This window comes from Oncorhynchus nerka, linkage group LG16, assembly GCF_034236695.1.
Source record: "Oncorhynchus nerka isolate Pitt River linkage group LG16, Oner_Uvic_2.0, whole genome shotgun sequence".
Taxonomy (NCBI): Eukaryota; Metazoa; Chordata; class Actinopteri; order Salmoniformes; family Salmonidae; genus Oncorhynchus; species Oncorhynchus nerka.
Genome location: NC_088411.1, coordinates 35,221,455 through 35,234,388, shown reverse-complemented (window position 1 = coordinate 35,234,388; position 12,934 = coordinate 35,221,455). Strand labels below are relative to the sequence as shown.

General features: G+C 42.6%; 1 protein-coding gene across 3 annotated transcripts; it reads right to left on the bottom strand.

The window, feature by feature from the left end:
* Window positions 1-456: 456 nt before the first annotated feature.
* LOC115144424 (membrane-spanning 4-domains subfamily A member 15-like) lies at window positions 457-10,271 on the bottom strand. 3 transcript variants are annotated; one of them, XM_029685465.2, is made up of 7 exons: window positions 10,100-10,270; window positions 6,347-6,541; window positions 5,858-5,968; window positions 5,606-5,662; window positions 3,691-3,870; window positions 3,365-3,478; window positions 457-3,106 (listed from the first exon to the last, which is right to left on the bottom strand). In XM_029685465.2, the coding sequence occupies exons 2-7, from the start codon at window positions 6,467-6,469 to the stop codon at window positions 3,068-3,070; spliced, it is 624 nt and encodes a 207-aa protein (XP_029541325.1). In that variant the 5' UTR covers window positions 6,470-6,541; window positions 10,100-10,270; the 3' UTR covers window positions 457-3,067. The 3 variants fall into 3 exon arrangements, with proteins under 3 accessions (XP_029541325.1, XP_064858722.1, XP_064858723.1); XM_065002650.1 differs by lacking the exon at window positions 10,100-10,270 and adding an exon at window positions 9,440-9,534; XM_065002651.1 differs by lacking the exon at window positions 5,606-5,662 and having other exon boundaries at window positions 10,100-10,271.
* Between the last annotated feature and the right edge of the window lie 2,663 nt (window positions 10,272-12,934).

Genomic DNA, 12,934 nt, shown 5'->3' with positions numbered 1-12,934 from the left:
TTCTCCACACATGGCGTTGGCCCACTCCAGAGCTCTCCCTGAGGCACGAGATGAGGGCGGGCACCCTCTCCCTTCCCGAAGGAGCTGGATAAACGGTGCCCAGTTAGAGGTCCAGCTGTAGTAGGAAGCCTTGGCACCGTACCGCCGTCCCATCATACTCTCCGGGAAGGGTGAGACGCATCCCACTGGAGCCGGGTACGGGAGGGACGGGTAGTGAGGACCCCTGTTGTGCTGAAGGAGGTACTGGAGGAACTCCCTGTCTCTCCCAGCAATCCATCGTCTGACAGACGTGGTCCATGGCGGTGCCGAGATGGTGAATTAACGCCGTGTGCTCCTGGACGCGCTCCTCGACTCCATTACCATAGGTACCTGCTCCTGCTGACTCCATAATGTGTGTGGTTTTCTGTCAGGTATGCATAAATGGCTGTAAGGGAGTCAGGTGCAGGAAAGCAGATATTGAGTAGCCAACGGAGCCTTTTATTTAGGCGAACCAAAAGCACACGGCAAAGTGAAAATGAAATAACAATACGGGTTAACATAACCCAGCGCAACAGACTAACGTGCGCATAACATGAAACAGAATAAACAATACCACACAAAGACATGGGGTAAACAGAGGGTTAAATACACAACACATAATGAGGGAAATGAGAACCAGGTGTGTGGGAAAACAAGACAAAATGGAAAATGAAAAATGGATCGGAGATGGCTAGAAGACCGGAGACATCGACCTCCGAGCACCTCCCGAACAAAGAGAGGCATCGATTTCATGTCAATGCTAATATGGCTAAACATCATTAGCTTGCTAACCAACAACTGTAACAATGATTTGAGAGACAGCAAGTGCTCATTGTGCAAATGTATTTATGTTTTCAATAAACATTGGAGAGTAAAATATAGCTTACATTTTGTCAACAATCTAAGTCAACCCCGTCTGTTTTGCACCGTAGCTGCTCATGCGTCTGTGTTTTTGCTAAACAAATAACCCCTCTATAATGATCATGTTCCTTTTCTATTGCACTACATGGATGTTGTTTAATTTTGAAAGTGAAGTATATTTTGAAAATACAAAGATGTGTTTTTGAATATTTTCTTATACTGCTACATAGGCCCTAATTGAGCAATTTACAGTACCAGTCAAAAGTTTGGAAACACCAACTCATTCCAGTTTTTTTTACATATTAAAAAAACACTATTTCCTTCATTGTAGAATAATAGTGGAGACATCAAAACTATGGAATAACACATATGGAATCATGTAGTAAGCAAAACAGACAGTGTTTGCCTTGATGACAGCTTTGCACACTCTTGGCATTCTCTCAACCAGCTTCATGAGGTAGTCACCTGGAATGCATTTCAATTAGCAGGTGTGCCTTGTTAAAAGTTAATTTGTGGAATTTCTTTCCTTCGTAATGCATATGAGCCAATCAGTTGTGTTATGACAAGGTAGGGGTGGTATACAGAAGATAGCCCTATTTGGTAAAAGTCTATGTTATGGCAAGAACAGCTCAAAAGCAAAGAGAAACGACAGTCCATCATTACTTTAAGACATGAAGGTCAGTCAATATGGAAAATTTCAAGAACATTGAAAGTTTATTCAAGTGCAGTCGCAAAAACCATCAAGCTCTATGATGAAACTGGCTCTCAACAGAACCACCACAGGAAAGGAAGACCCAAGGTGACCCCTGCTGCATAGGATACGTTCATTAGAGTTACCAGCCTCAGAAATTGCAGCCCAAATAAATGCTTCACAGAGTTCAAGTAACAGACACATCTCAACATCAACTGTTCAGAAGAGACTGTGTGAATCGGGCCTTCATGGTTTAATTGCTGCAAAGAAACCACTACTAAAGGACACCAATAACAAGAAGATACTTGATTGGGCCAAGAAACACGAGCAATGGACATTAGAGAGGTGGAAATCTGTCCTTTGGTCTGATGAGTCCAAATGTAAGATTTTTGATTCCAACCGCCGTGTCTTTGTGAGACGCGGTGTGGGTGAACGGATGATCTCTGCATGTGTGGTTCCCACCATGAAGCATGGAGGAGGAGGTGTGATGGTGTCGGGATGCTTTGCTGGTGACACTGTCAGTGATTTATTTAGAATTCAAGGCACACTTAACCAGCATGGCCACCACAGCATTCTGCAGCGATACACCATCTCATCTGGTTTGCACATCATCTGTTTTCAATAGGATTGTGTACACCTTTATTTAACTAGGCAAGTTAGTGAAGAACAAATTCTTATTTACAATGATGACCTACCCCGGCCAAACCCTAACCCGGACGACGGTGGACCAATTGTGTGCCGCCCTATGGGACTCCCAATCACAACCAGCTGTGATACAGCCTGGAATTGAACCAGGGTCTGTAGTGATGCCTCTAGCACTGAGATGCAGTGCCTTAGAATACTGCACCACTTGGGAGCCCAGCACACCTCCAGGCCGTGTAAGGGCTATTTGACCAAGAAGGAGAATGATTGAGTGCTGCATCAGATGACCTGGCCTCTACAATCACCCAACTTCAACCCAATTGAGATGGTTTTGGATGAGTTGGACCACAGAGTGAAGGAAAAGCAGCCAACAAGTGCTCAGCATATGTGGGAACGCCTTCAAGACTGTTGGAAAAGCATTCCAGGTGAAGCTGGTTGAGAGAATGCCAAAAGTGTGCAAAGCTGTCATGAAGTCAAAGGGTGGCTACTTTGAAGAATCTAAAATCTAAAATATTTTGATTTCTTTAACACTGTTTTGGTTACTACCTAATTCCATATGTGTTATGTCATAGTTTTGATGTTTTCACTATTATTCTGCAATGTAGAAAGTAGTAAAAATAAAGAAAACCCGTTGAATGAGTAGGTGTGTCCAAACGTTTGACTGGTGGTGTATGTTATATTTATTACAAAGTACAAGTGTATAGAAAGATGAGTGTATACAAAGACAATTCCATATATGTGGATTTAAAGAAATGTTCTACATATTTGTGAATACATTTATTTCATATCAATGGGCAAGTCCAAGTGATCTATTCATCACGGCAGAGACAGTCAGAAAAGCCTTGTTTTCTTTATTCAGTCTGGTGATGGTAGATCTTGCATTACCACAACTGCCTGTAAAGAAGAAAGAACAGAGTTTATCTTAGGCATTCCTGCATGAGATAGACACACAAAAAAGCATTATATACACTGTACTGTATATAAACATACACTGTAATAACATTAGTTGCAGATAAGATTATGTCTGGTTCTGTAGGGCACTTATAAACCAAAATGTATTTGATTAATTGTACTGGCATACTGACCACAGTCTACAAGCCTCAGGTCACAATACATATAGCTACGTTTTTAAAGTATGTCACAGTACTTTACCTGTGTCTTGCTGGAATGCAGGGCAACCCTGGCAAATGATGTCATCACAATTAGGATCACCATGCCTACTAAGCTCTGGTACATAAATACAGCCTCGAGGCTGATCAACTGGTACTGTGATGATGAGAGAGAGCAGAGAATGAAAGGTATCTTCATTTAGACAGAATGAGTTACAGACGATTTAAAGATGTGTTATAAGATGTTTATCCTTTCTTAATCACATTTTAAAAGAGATTGTGATGAAGCAAATTCCTAAGCTCTAATAATAATTGATCCAGATAAAAGTGATCCGGAATCACAACAATAACAACAGCAACAAAACATACCATATGTTGTTTACGCCAGGGGACTACAACTCTGCCAGATTCTGTGGCGTTGTAGTCATAGTTGTAATGATCATAGTAGTCATGTGATTGCCGAATGTGCAGGATGCCTTTAAGGAATTCAAAGAAAGCCACTGTGACCCCCAACATAGAGATGATACTAAGGGCCAGGCTTGCTGTCACCTACAGGGTGAGAACAAATAAAGTGGTGAAAGAACTGCAACCACGTTGTGACAAAGCCTCTTTCAAGGCACTTTAACTTGAAGTTAACAGAACGTTGAATAGGCATTCATTTGCTTGACACTTCCAGACTGAAGTACAGAGTGGCAATCACATTGTGATGAACTGTTGTCAGGGTCTGGGAACAGTCCTAAAGAATAACCATCTTGAAAATTGACACTATTTACCTTTTGCACAGTGGGTTTTACTATGACTAATAAGAAAAACAGAATGGGATGAGGAACTGTGGTTTGACATTCATTTACGAATTTCTTTGGTAGAAGTTACTAAATTCAAAAGGCACTCGCACATCTGAGCAATCTTTTTTGCAGGTGCATGGTAACAGTTGAACAAGATGAAGGAAAAAGGAAACCTCACACTGCTCATGTTCAAATTCACAACATAACATACATAGGGATTTAGGAAATAATGTCTGGAGGGTGATTTGAACAGGAATTATGCCCCTATTTAAGATTACTCTGATGTTTTTCGTACGATGTACCCAATGATTAATGAAAACTTGCTCGGTAGACCTAGCCCCACCCACATCCGTTCCACACACCGAATGGGGTTGGAGGCGAAGGAAAAACAAATAAGTGCTACCAAATATAACAATATGCATTTCATAAATATTCAAGTAAAGTGTGTAAATAAGAATTAAACACGTCTGTAGCATAGCACGTCCTCATTGTGGTTTTACAGACCTGTTTAATACGTCTTATTTACACACTTTACTTGAATATTTATGAAATGCATATTGTTATATTTGGTAGCACTTATTTGTTTTTCCTGGAACGGATGTGGGCGGGGCTAGGTCTACATAAGGGTGCAAATTTTTCTTAAACTCACAAAAGCTCTGACGAAGGCCGTGAGGCCGTGAGGCCGATACGTAAAGCTTATTAAAGATCAGTGATACTATCAAGAGCAGTGTGAGGTTTCCTTTTTCCTTAATCTGATAAAAGTTACTAAAAAGAGATCTCTCTGTGGAATGCACACATGAACGCTCACTATACACTTGAGTATACAAACATTACAAACACCTGCTCTTTCCATGACATAGGTGACTAGGTGAATCCAGGTGAAAGCGATTATCCGTTATTGATGTGACCTGTTAATTCCACTTCAATCAGTGTAGATGAAAGGGAGGAGAGAGGTTCAAGAAAGATTTTTAATCCTTGAGAAAATTGAGACATGGATTGTGTATACGTGCCATTCAGAGGGTGAATGGGTAAGGCAAATTATTTAAGTGCCTTTGAACGGGGTATGGTTGTAGGTATCGGACAAACCAGTTTGAGTGTGTCAAGAACTGCAAAGCTGCTCGTTTTTTTAATCCTCAACAGTTTCCCGTGTGTATCAAGAATGGTCTACCAACCAAAGGACATCCAGCCAACTTGACACAACTGTTGGAAGCATTGGATTCAACATGGGCCAGCATCCCTGTGGAATGCTTTCAACACCTTGTAGAGTCCATGCTCTGGTGAAATGAGGCTGTTCTGAGGGCAAAAAGGAGTGCAACTCAATATTAGGAAGGTGTTCCTAATGTTTTCTACACTATTTTTTATATAATGAAAATCGTTTGCCATAGTTATGAACATTAATGTGCCATGACTACATTTACATTTACATTTAAGTCATTTAGCAGACGCTCTTATAATCGTTTATAATGCCTTTGCGCAGAATTCCAATTCATGGGACTCACCAGTTGTTTTGAAGGATTCCTCTCTGTGAGCACATATAACAACCCAGAGATGATGAACTGTCACAAAGCAGAGGGAGGGGGTTTATAAGTTCAACAACATGCCCAAACTGTCATGGGAGAAGGTCTGAAAGATATCATTGAATGGAAGATTAAGAAATAAGGGTTTTTAGGACTGAAAGGCATGATGTCATGTTAAGACATTTGGATTGTCAGTATCATAGATTTATATAGACACACACAAGAAGGGCGTACCAGGATTCCTAGCCAAAAAGGGGTGAAAGTCTCAGCAGAGGACATCAGTGTATCCAGCCTCATTGGAATCCCCAAGATGAAGAGTGATGATCCCATGAACATCATTACAATCTAACCAACCAGGAACATAGAATAAAGAACAGCATTACAGTCTAACCAACCAGGAACATAGAATAAATACCAGCATTGCAGTCTAACCAACCAGGGACATAGAACAAAGACACCGAAATAATCATATGTTTACACAAAAATGAAGAGGTATCTGGTTAAATAATGTTTTCATTATGATTACTGTCGTGACATATGTTACCTATAACCATGCTATTACCACTTTATTGTGTGCTGTAATGTAAAGTGCTAACACTAAATTAATTAATGATAAATACAAACATTTTACACAAAATAAAATGTTCACAGCGTTTGTCCGCAGTGACTCCTTTGAGTATTTGGCAACAATGAATACATCAGTTGTCTGTTCTCCAGTCTCACCCCAGTGCTCTTTGGCTCGCCTCTGATGAAGCGGTGCAGTGGTTTACTTCCTCCCACCATAGTGGTATGTGGCCCTCCTTCTCCCCCTGCTGGACTGATGTCGGACGCCATGTTCATCGACATTTATTTATTTTATTTCACCTTTATTTAACCAGGTAGGCTAGTTGAGAACAATTTTCCATTTGCAACTGCGACCTGGCCAAGATAAAGCAAAGCAGTGTGACACAGACAACAACACAGAGTTACACATGAAGTAAACAATAAACAAGCCATTAACACAATAAACAAATCAATGACACAGTAGAAAAAAGAAAGTCTATATACAGTGTGTGCAAAAGGCATGAGGAGGTAGGAAATAAATAGGCCATAGAAGCGAATAGTTACAATTTAGCAGATTAACACTGGAGTGATAAATGAGCAGATGATGATGTGCAAGTAGAGATACTGGTGTGCAAAAGAGCAGAAAAGTAAATCAAATAAAAACAGTATGGGGATGAGGTAGGTAGATTGGGTGGGCTATTTACAGATGGACTATGTACAGCTGCAGCGATCGGTTAGCTGCTCAGATAGTTGATGTTTAAAGTTGGTGATGGGAATAAAAGTCTCCAACTTCAGCGATTTTTGCAATTCGTTCCAGTCACTGGCAGCAGAGAATTGGAAGGAAAGGCGGCCAAATGAGGTGTTGGCTTTGGGGATGATCAGTGAGATATACCTGCTGGAACGTGTGCTACTGGTGGGTATTGTTATCGTGACCAGTGAGATATACCTGCTGGAGCGCGTGCTACGGGTGGGTGTTGTTATCGTGAAAAGTGAACTGAGATAAGGCGGAGCTTTACCTAGCATAGACCTATAGATGACCTGGAGCCAGTGGGTCTGGCGACGAATATGTAGCGAGGGCCAGCCGACTAGAGCATACAGGTCGCAGTGATGGGTGGTATAAGGTGATTTGGTAACAAAACGGATGGCACTGTGATAGACTGCATCCAGTTTGCTGAGTAGAGTGTTGGAAGCTATTTTGTAGATGACATCGCCGAAGTCGAGGATCGGTAGGATAGTCAGTTTTACTAGGGTAAGGTTAGCGGCGTGAGTGAAGGAGTCTTTGCTGCGAAATAGAAAGACGATTCTAGATTTGATTTTGGATTGGAGATGTTTAATGTGAGTCTGGAAGGAGAGTTTACAGTCTAGCCAGACACCTAGGTATTTATAGTTGTCCACATATTCTAGGTCGGAACCGTCCAGGGTGGTGATGTTAGTCGGGTGGGTGCGGACAGTGAACGGTTGAAAAGCATGCATTTGGTTTTACTAGCGTTTAAGAGCAGTTGGATGCCACGGAAGGAGTGTTGTATGGCATTGAAGCTTGTTTGGAGGTTAGTTAGCACAGTGTCCAAGGAAGGGCCAGAAGTATACAGAATGGTGTCGTCTGCGTAGAGGTGGATCAGGGAATCGCCCGCAGCAAGAGCGACATCATTGTATATACAGAGAAAAGAGTCAGCCCGAGAATTGAACCCTGTGGTACCCCCATAGAGACTGCCAGAGGTCCGGACAACATGCCCTCCGATTTGACACACTGAATTCTGTCTGCAAAGTAGTTGGTGAACCAGGCGAGGCAGTCATTAGAAAAACCAAGGCTATTGAGTCTGCCGATAAAAATACGGTGATTGACAGAGTCGAAAGCCTTGGCCAGGTCGATGAAGACGGCTGCACAGTACTGTCTTTTATCGATGGCGGTTATGATATCGTTTAGTACCTTGAGCGTGGCTGAGGTGCACCGAGCCGGTCACGGGTAGGTACGGTGGGATTCAAAATGGTCAGTGATCTGTTTATTAACTTAGCTTTTGAAGACTTTAGATAGGCAGGGCAGGATGGATATAGGTCTGTAACAGTTTGGGTCTAGGGTGTCACCCCCTTTGAAGAGGGGGATGACCGCGGCACCTTTTCAATCTTTAGGGATCTCGGCCGGGGTTGGAGTAGCCAGGAGGAAGGCATGGCCAGCCGTTGAGAAATGCTTATTGAAATGTTCGATTATCATGGATTTATCAGTGGTGACCGTGTTACCTAGCCTCAGTGTAGTGGGCAGCTGGGAGGAGGTGATTTTGTTCTCCATGGACTTTACAATGTCCCAAAACTTTTTGGAGTTAGGATGCGAATTTCTGCTTGAAAAAAATAGCCTGACTGACTGCATGTATTGGTTCCGGACTTCCCTGAACAGTTGCATATCGTGGGGACTATTCGATGCTATTGCAGTCCGCCATGATCATCTGTTGAAGGATAGTGAACAAACTGTAGGCATAACAACATTGATAATACCATGACAGAGAACCAGGAGAGGGCCTTAAAATACAGCAGATCAGCTGTGATGAAAATAAATGAACATAAACCTGTTTGGTTTTAATTACTCTATAAACTATGTGAGAACAGTGTTAGAACAGTTGCAAAGCAATCCTAAAGCAACCAGAATTTAAAATGTTTTTGTAAAGGCCCAGGTCCCAATCATAGGGAGTGTAGATCTGGGTGAAAGTTCAAAATGACATGATATTCATAACACAAAAAGAACTTAGCAACAAATGAACCATCTGAAAACAACGCCAGAACTCATCTTGCCTACATGTGACAACCATCATAAGTCATAAACTGATATGCGGATTGTAAGGTGTAGCCAGCCAGATGCTATATGCCTCATCAAAACAAGATAGCCTAAGCTTTTAGTGTTTTGAAAACACATATAATAAGGTTGAGATTGAATACTAAGGTCTGAACCTATAACTCAAAACTAACTAATGTCAGATAATATAATGTATTTTTATTCTTCTGAAGGGAACTGCAATATTCATCAAACAGTTCAACATCAACAAAAAAACGTCACTGAAATTGCACAGAGAACCATAGAACCTATGATATAGATAATATGATCACTTTCAAATGGAATTTGAAATGGATTACTGTCTGTGACATATGTAAACATTCTAATCTAAGCTTTGTTAATAAGAGAGCCTAACTTGTTTGTTACAAATTCACAAATAATCTAACTGTAGCATATTTAACAGATAGATACTGTACATGTATAGCATAGAAAGTAGTGAAATAGTTACAGACCTGGCTTGCCTGAACTGCGTAGATGAACTAATATTACACAACTGGAGGGAGATATTTACATGAGGGAGACGGGTGGGTGTGGGGATGGTTGGGCGGGCGGGAGTATGATAGGGCCACAGAAACGTGCTTACAATGGAATCTGTCATTTAAACATTTAAAGAAAATGAACACTTTTGAGCGAGGTAGAAAGAAAAGACAGAGCAGAGTAGGACGTTGCCATCGTGCACTACAGGTTCATTTTGTTTATTCATGTTGAATGTCAGTCAGTTGAAATACGAAAAAGGACATCGCTGGTTTTGTTCTGCGACCCCAGCCACTTTCCGACATGAGAGAAGAGAGAGCATGGAGAAGAATACTGGGGGATGGGACATGCGTTAGGGGCTTAACAGAAAGCAGAGGGAGTGGGAGGAAGAGAGAAAAAAAGTTTTACACAATGTCTACTTTCATTTGGCTGTGGGTGAGCCTGCTAAAGTGTTTCGTAAGGAAGAGGGAGGAGAACGAGATGAGATGGATCATAAAGGAACGGTTTGAAGCAATATCTGGGTGTAACATCCTACACATTCAGGATTCAGAAAATATTCCATGCAGAGATGCTTTCTGAACTAGTGAATAAGGGAAGAAATTGAGACATAAAAGGATCCAGATAAAATTGTAGCTTACCAAACTGTTGAGTTGATCAGTTGACTAAATCAAGAGGTAATCGTTCTGAACTTTCCAACAGACGTTAACTTTGAGGTTTTCCTGATCACTGAACCCAACTTATATGTTTCTGGCCGTCGAAAACAAGCTTTTTTAGCAATGTATAACATTCCTCAAATTTTATGAGACCATTCCCCCCCCGCCCACTTCCAGCCCCCCTCATCTTCCCCAACACAGCTGTGGAGGAAATCATTCTCTTCGCCCAACCTAGCCCAAACTCTCTCCCTCCCTCGCTCTCTTTCTCTCTCCACACGCATGCACATGAATGCACGCAGTAAGAGCTGACTCAAATGTTTGTTTACTCTGTGCCTGTGTACGTTTATTGATTATGGAATAAACAGAAATATCAGGTAACCATGCAAGCGCCAACCAACATATCCAATTAAATTATATTAATTAGCCAATCTATGGCATTTAAAACAGTTGAGTATATGGCCAATAGGGCAAATGATGACCAATACTGCCTAGAAACCTAAGGATAGGCTTTTGGTCTAGTAAACCTTTTGTAACGTTATTTCTTGACACTGAACAGGAACATAATACACTTGACCTTTTATTTGGGGTTATTCACATGGTGATTCACATGCAGTGTCACCTTGGGGTTGGGAGGTCTCGGTGGTTATGTAATAGTGTGTCATTTCAAAGTTCAAGTTGAATAGATGGCTGTGATTGACTGTAATAGTATAATTTAGACCTGGTGTATCAGCCGTGGGGCATGACAGACATAATAATGCCCTTTCTAATTCTGCTGAGTGGACAACAGGGACATTTAGGCTTCTATGCCAAAGTGATGAATGATCTGTGATACTGTATAAAGGTCATGAAGTGCGTCACTGTATACTGAGAAAACATTTTGTCAAGGGAGGATATTTTTCTCCCTGCTTCATTTTCACTTCCTTATGAATCCAAAGTCCTACCTACTACATTCGGAGGGGAAAAAATGAACAATTGATTAATGATTAGATTGATTAGACACATGAACAAGGAAATAAACTCTTTGAACACTGTCTTAAACCGTTGGAGTTACTAAGGTCCTCATCCATTTGAGATTTATGGATCTTATTTTTTGTAGACGTACTGGAGTACAAAAGAAGGGTCTTTGAATACTGAGGGAGTCTTTGAACGAATTCATCATTTGTAATCTAAAAGCATTTTCAAAATGGCCCTCAAAGCAAAATCAACATCTCAAGGTGTTAAGTTTGAGTGTGGTGGGTATTTATCTATGAGGTTCTTCATTATACTTCATCATACCTTGCATTGAAAACCTGTTAATTTATGTTCTGTAATGATAGAATCAGAATATCAAGTATATCTGAAAGCATTGTTGCTATGTAACTCATCTTGGTGACGAAATTGCCCCACTGAAGACGTACATTTTTGAGGTGGTTAAGTTTGTACATACAGTATGTAAATGATGTGAACTGTCATAAAAGTAAGCAAAAAGATACCTCAAAATGTTAACTTTCTAGTTTCATTAATTTCCGTGAGAGACAATAAAGATGTTAAAGTGATACGTTGTAAGAGGTGCGTGACTGGCTGCAGGGAAGTCAGGTGCAGGAGAGCAGAACTGGGTAATAACCGGAGCAGTTTAATAAGCAAAACCAACAGCACCCAGAATAACAAAATATGGGTACAAAATAACCCGTCGCGAACCAGTCAGAAGTGCACAAACACTTTACAACAAAGAATTCCACACACAGACCTGGGGGAACAAAGGGTTATATACACGACAAGTAATGAGGGAATGTAAACCAGGTGTGTGGGAAAACAAGACAAAACAAATGGAAAATGAAAGGTGGATTGGCAATGGCTAGAAGACCGGTGACGTCGACCGACGAACGCCGCCCGAACAAGGAGAGGGACCGACTTCGGTGGAAGTCGTGACAGTAACCCCCCCTTGAAGGGTCCAACATGTCCTCCACCGGAACCCAGCATCTCTTCTCCGGACCGTACCCCTCCCACTCCACGAGGTTCTGAAGGCCCCTCACCCGACGCCTCGAATCCAGTATGGAGCAAACGGCATAAGCCGGGGCCCCCTCGATGTCCAGAGGGGGCGGAGGAACCTCCCGCACCTCTGACTCCTGGAGCAGACCAACCACCACCGGCCTGAGGAGAGACACATGGAGCGAGGGGTTAATACGGTAATCGGCGGAAAGCTGTAATCTGTAACACACCTCGTTCAGTCTCCTCAGGACTTTAAACGGCCCCACAAACTGCGGACCCAGCTTCCGGCAGGGCAGGCGGAGGGGCAGGTTTCAGGTCAAGAGCCAGACCTGGTCCCCCGGTGCGAACAACGGGGCCTCACTGCGGTGATGGTCTGTGCTGGCTTTCTGGTGCAGCACGGCGCGCTGAAGGTGAGCATAGGCGGTGTCCCATGTCTCCTCCGCCCCCCGGAACCAGTCATCCACCGCAGGAGCCTCGGTCTAACTCTGATGCCATGGAGCCTTAACCGGCTGATACCCCAGTATGCACTGGAAGGGAGAGAGGTTAGTGGAGGAGTGGCGGAGCGAGTTCTGGGCCATCTCTGCCCAGGGCACGAACACCGCCCACTCCCCCGGGCCGGTCCTGGCAATAAGACCTCAGAAACCTACCCACATCCTGGTTAACTCTCTCCACCTGCCCGTTACTCTCGGGGTGAAAACCCGAGGTAAGGCTGATCGAGACCCCCAGATGTTCCATGAACGCCCTCCAGACCCTCAAAGTGAACTGGGGACCCCGATCCGACACTATATCCTCAGGCACCCCGTAGTGCCGGAAGACGTGTGAAAACAAGGCCTCCACAGTCTGCAGGGCCGT

Excerpts from the sequence above, each read along its gene's own strand:
- LOC115144424 (XM_029685465.2), bottom strand. The coding sequence starts at position 6,469 with ATGTCGATGAACATGGCGTCCGACATCAGTCCAGCAGGGGGAGAAGGA. Across the intron at positions 5,663-5,857 it reads CTTTTTGGCTAGGAATCCTG|TTCATCATCTCTGGGTTGTT; the intron begins GTACGCCCTTCT and ends GCTTTGTGACAG. Across the intron at positions 3,107-3,364 it reads TGCATTCCAGCAAGACACAG|GCAGTTGTGGTAATGCAAGA; the intron begins GTAAAGTACTGT and ends TCTTCTTTACAG.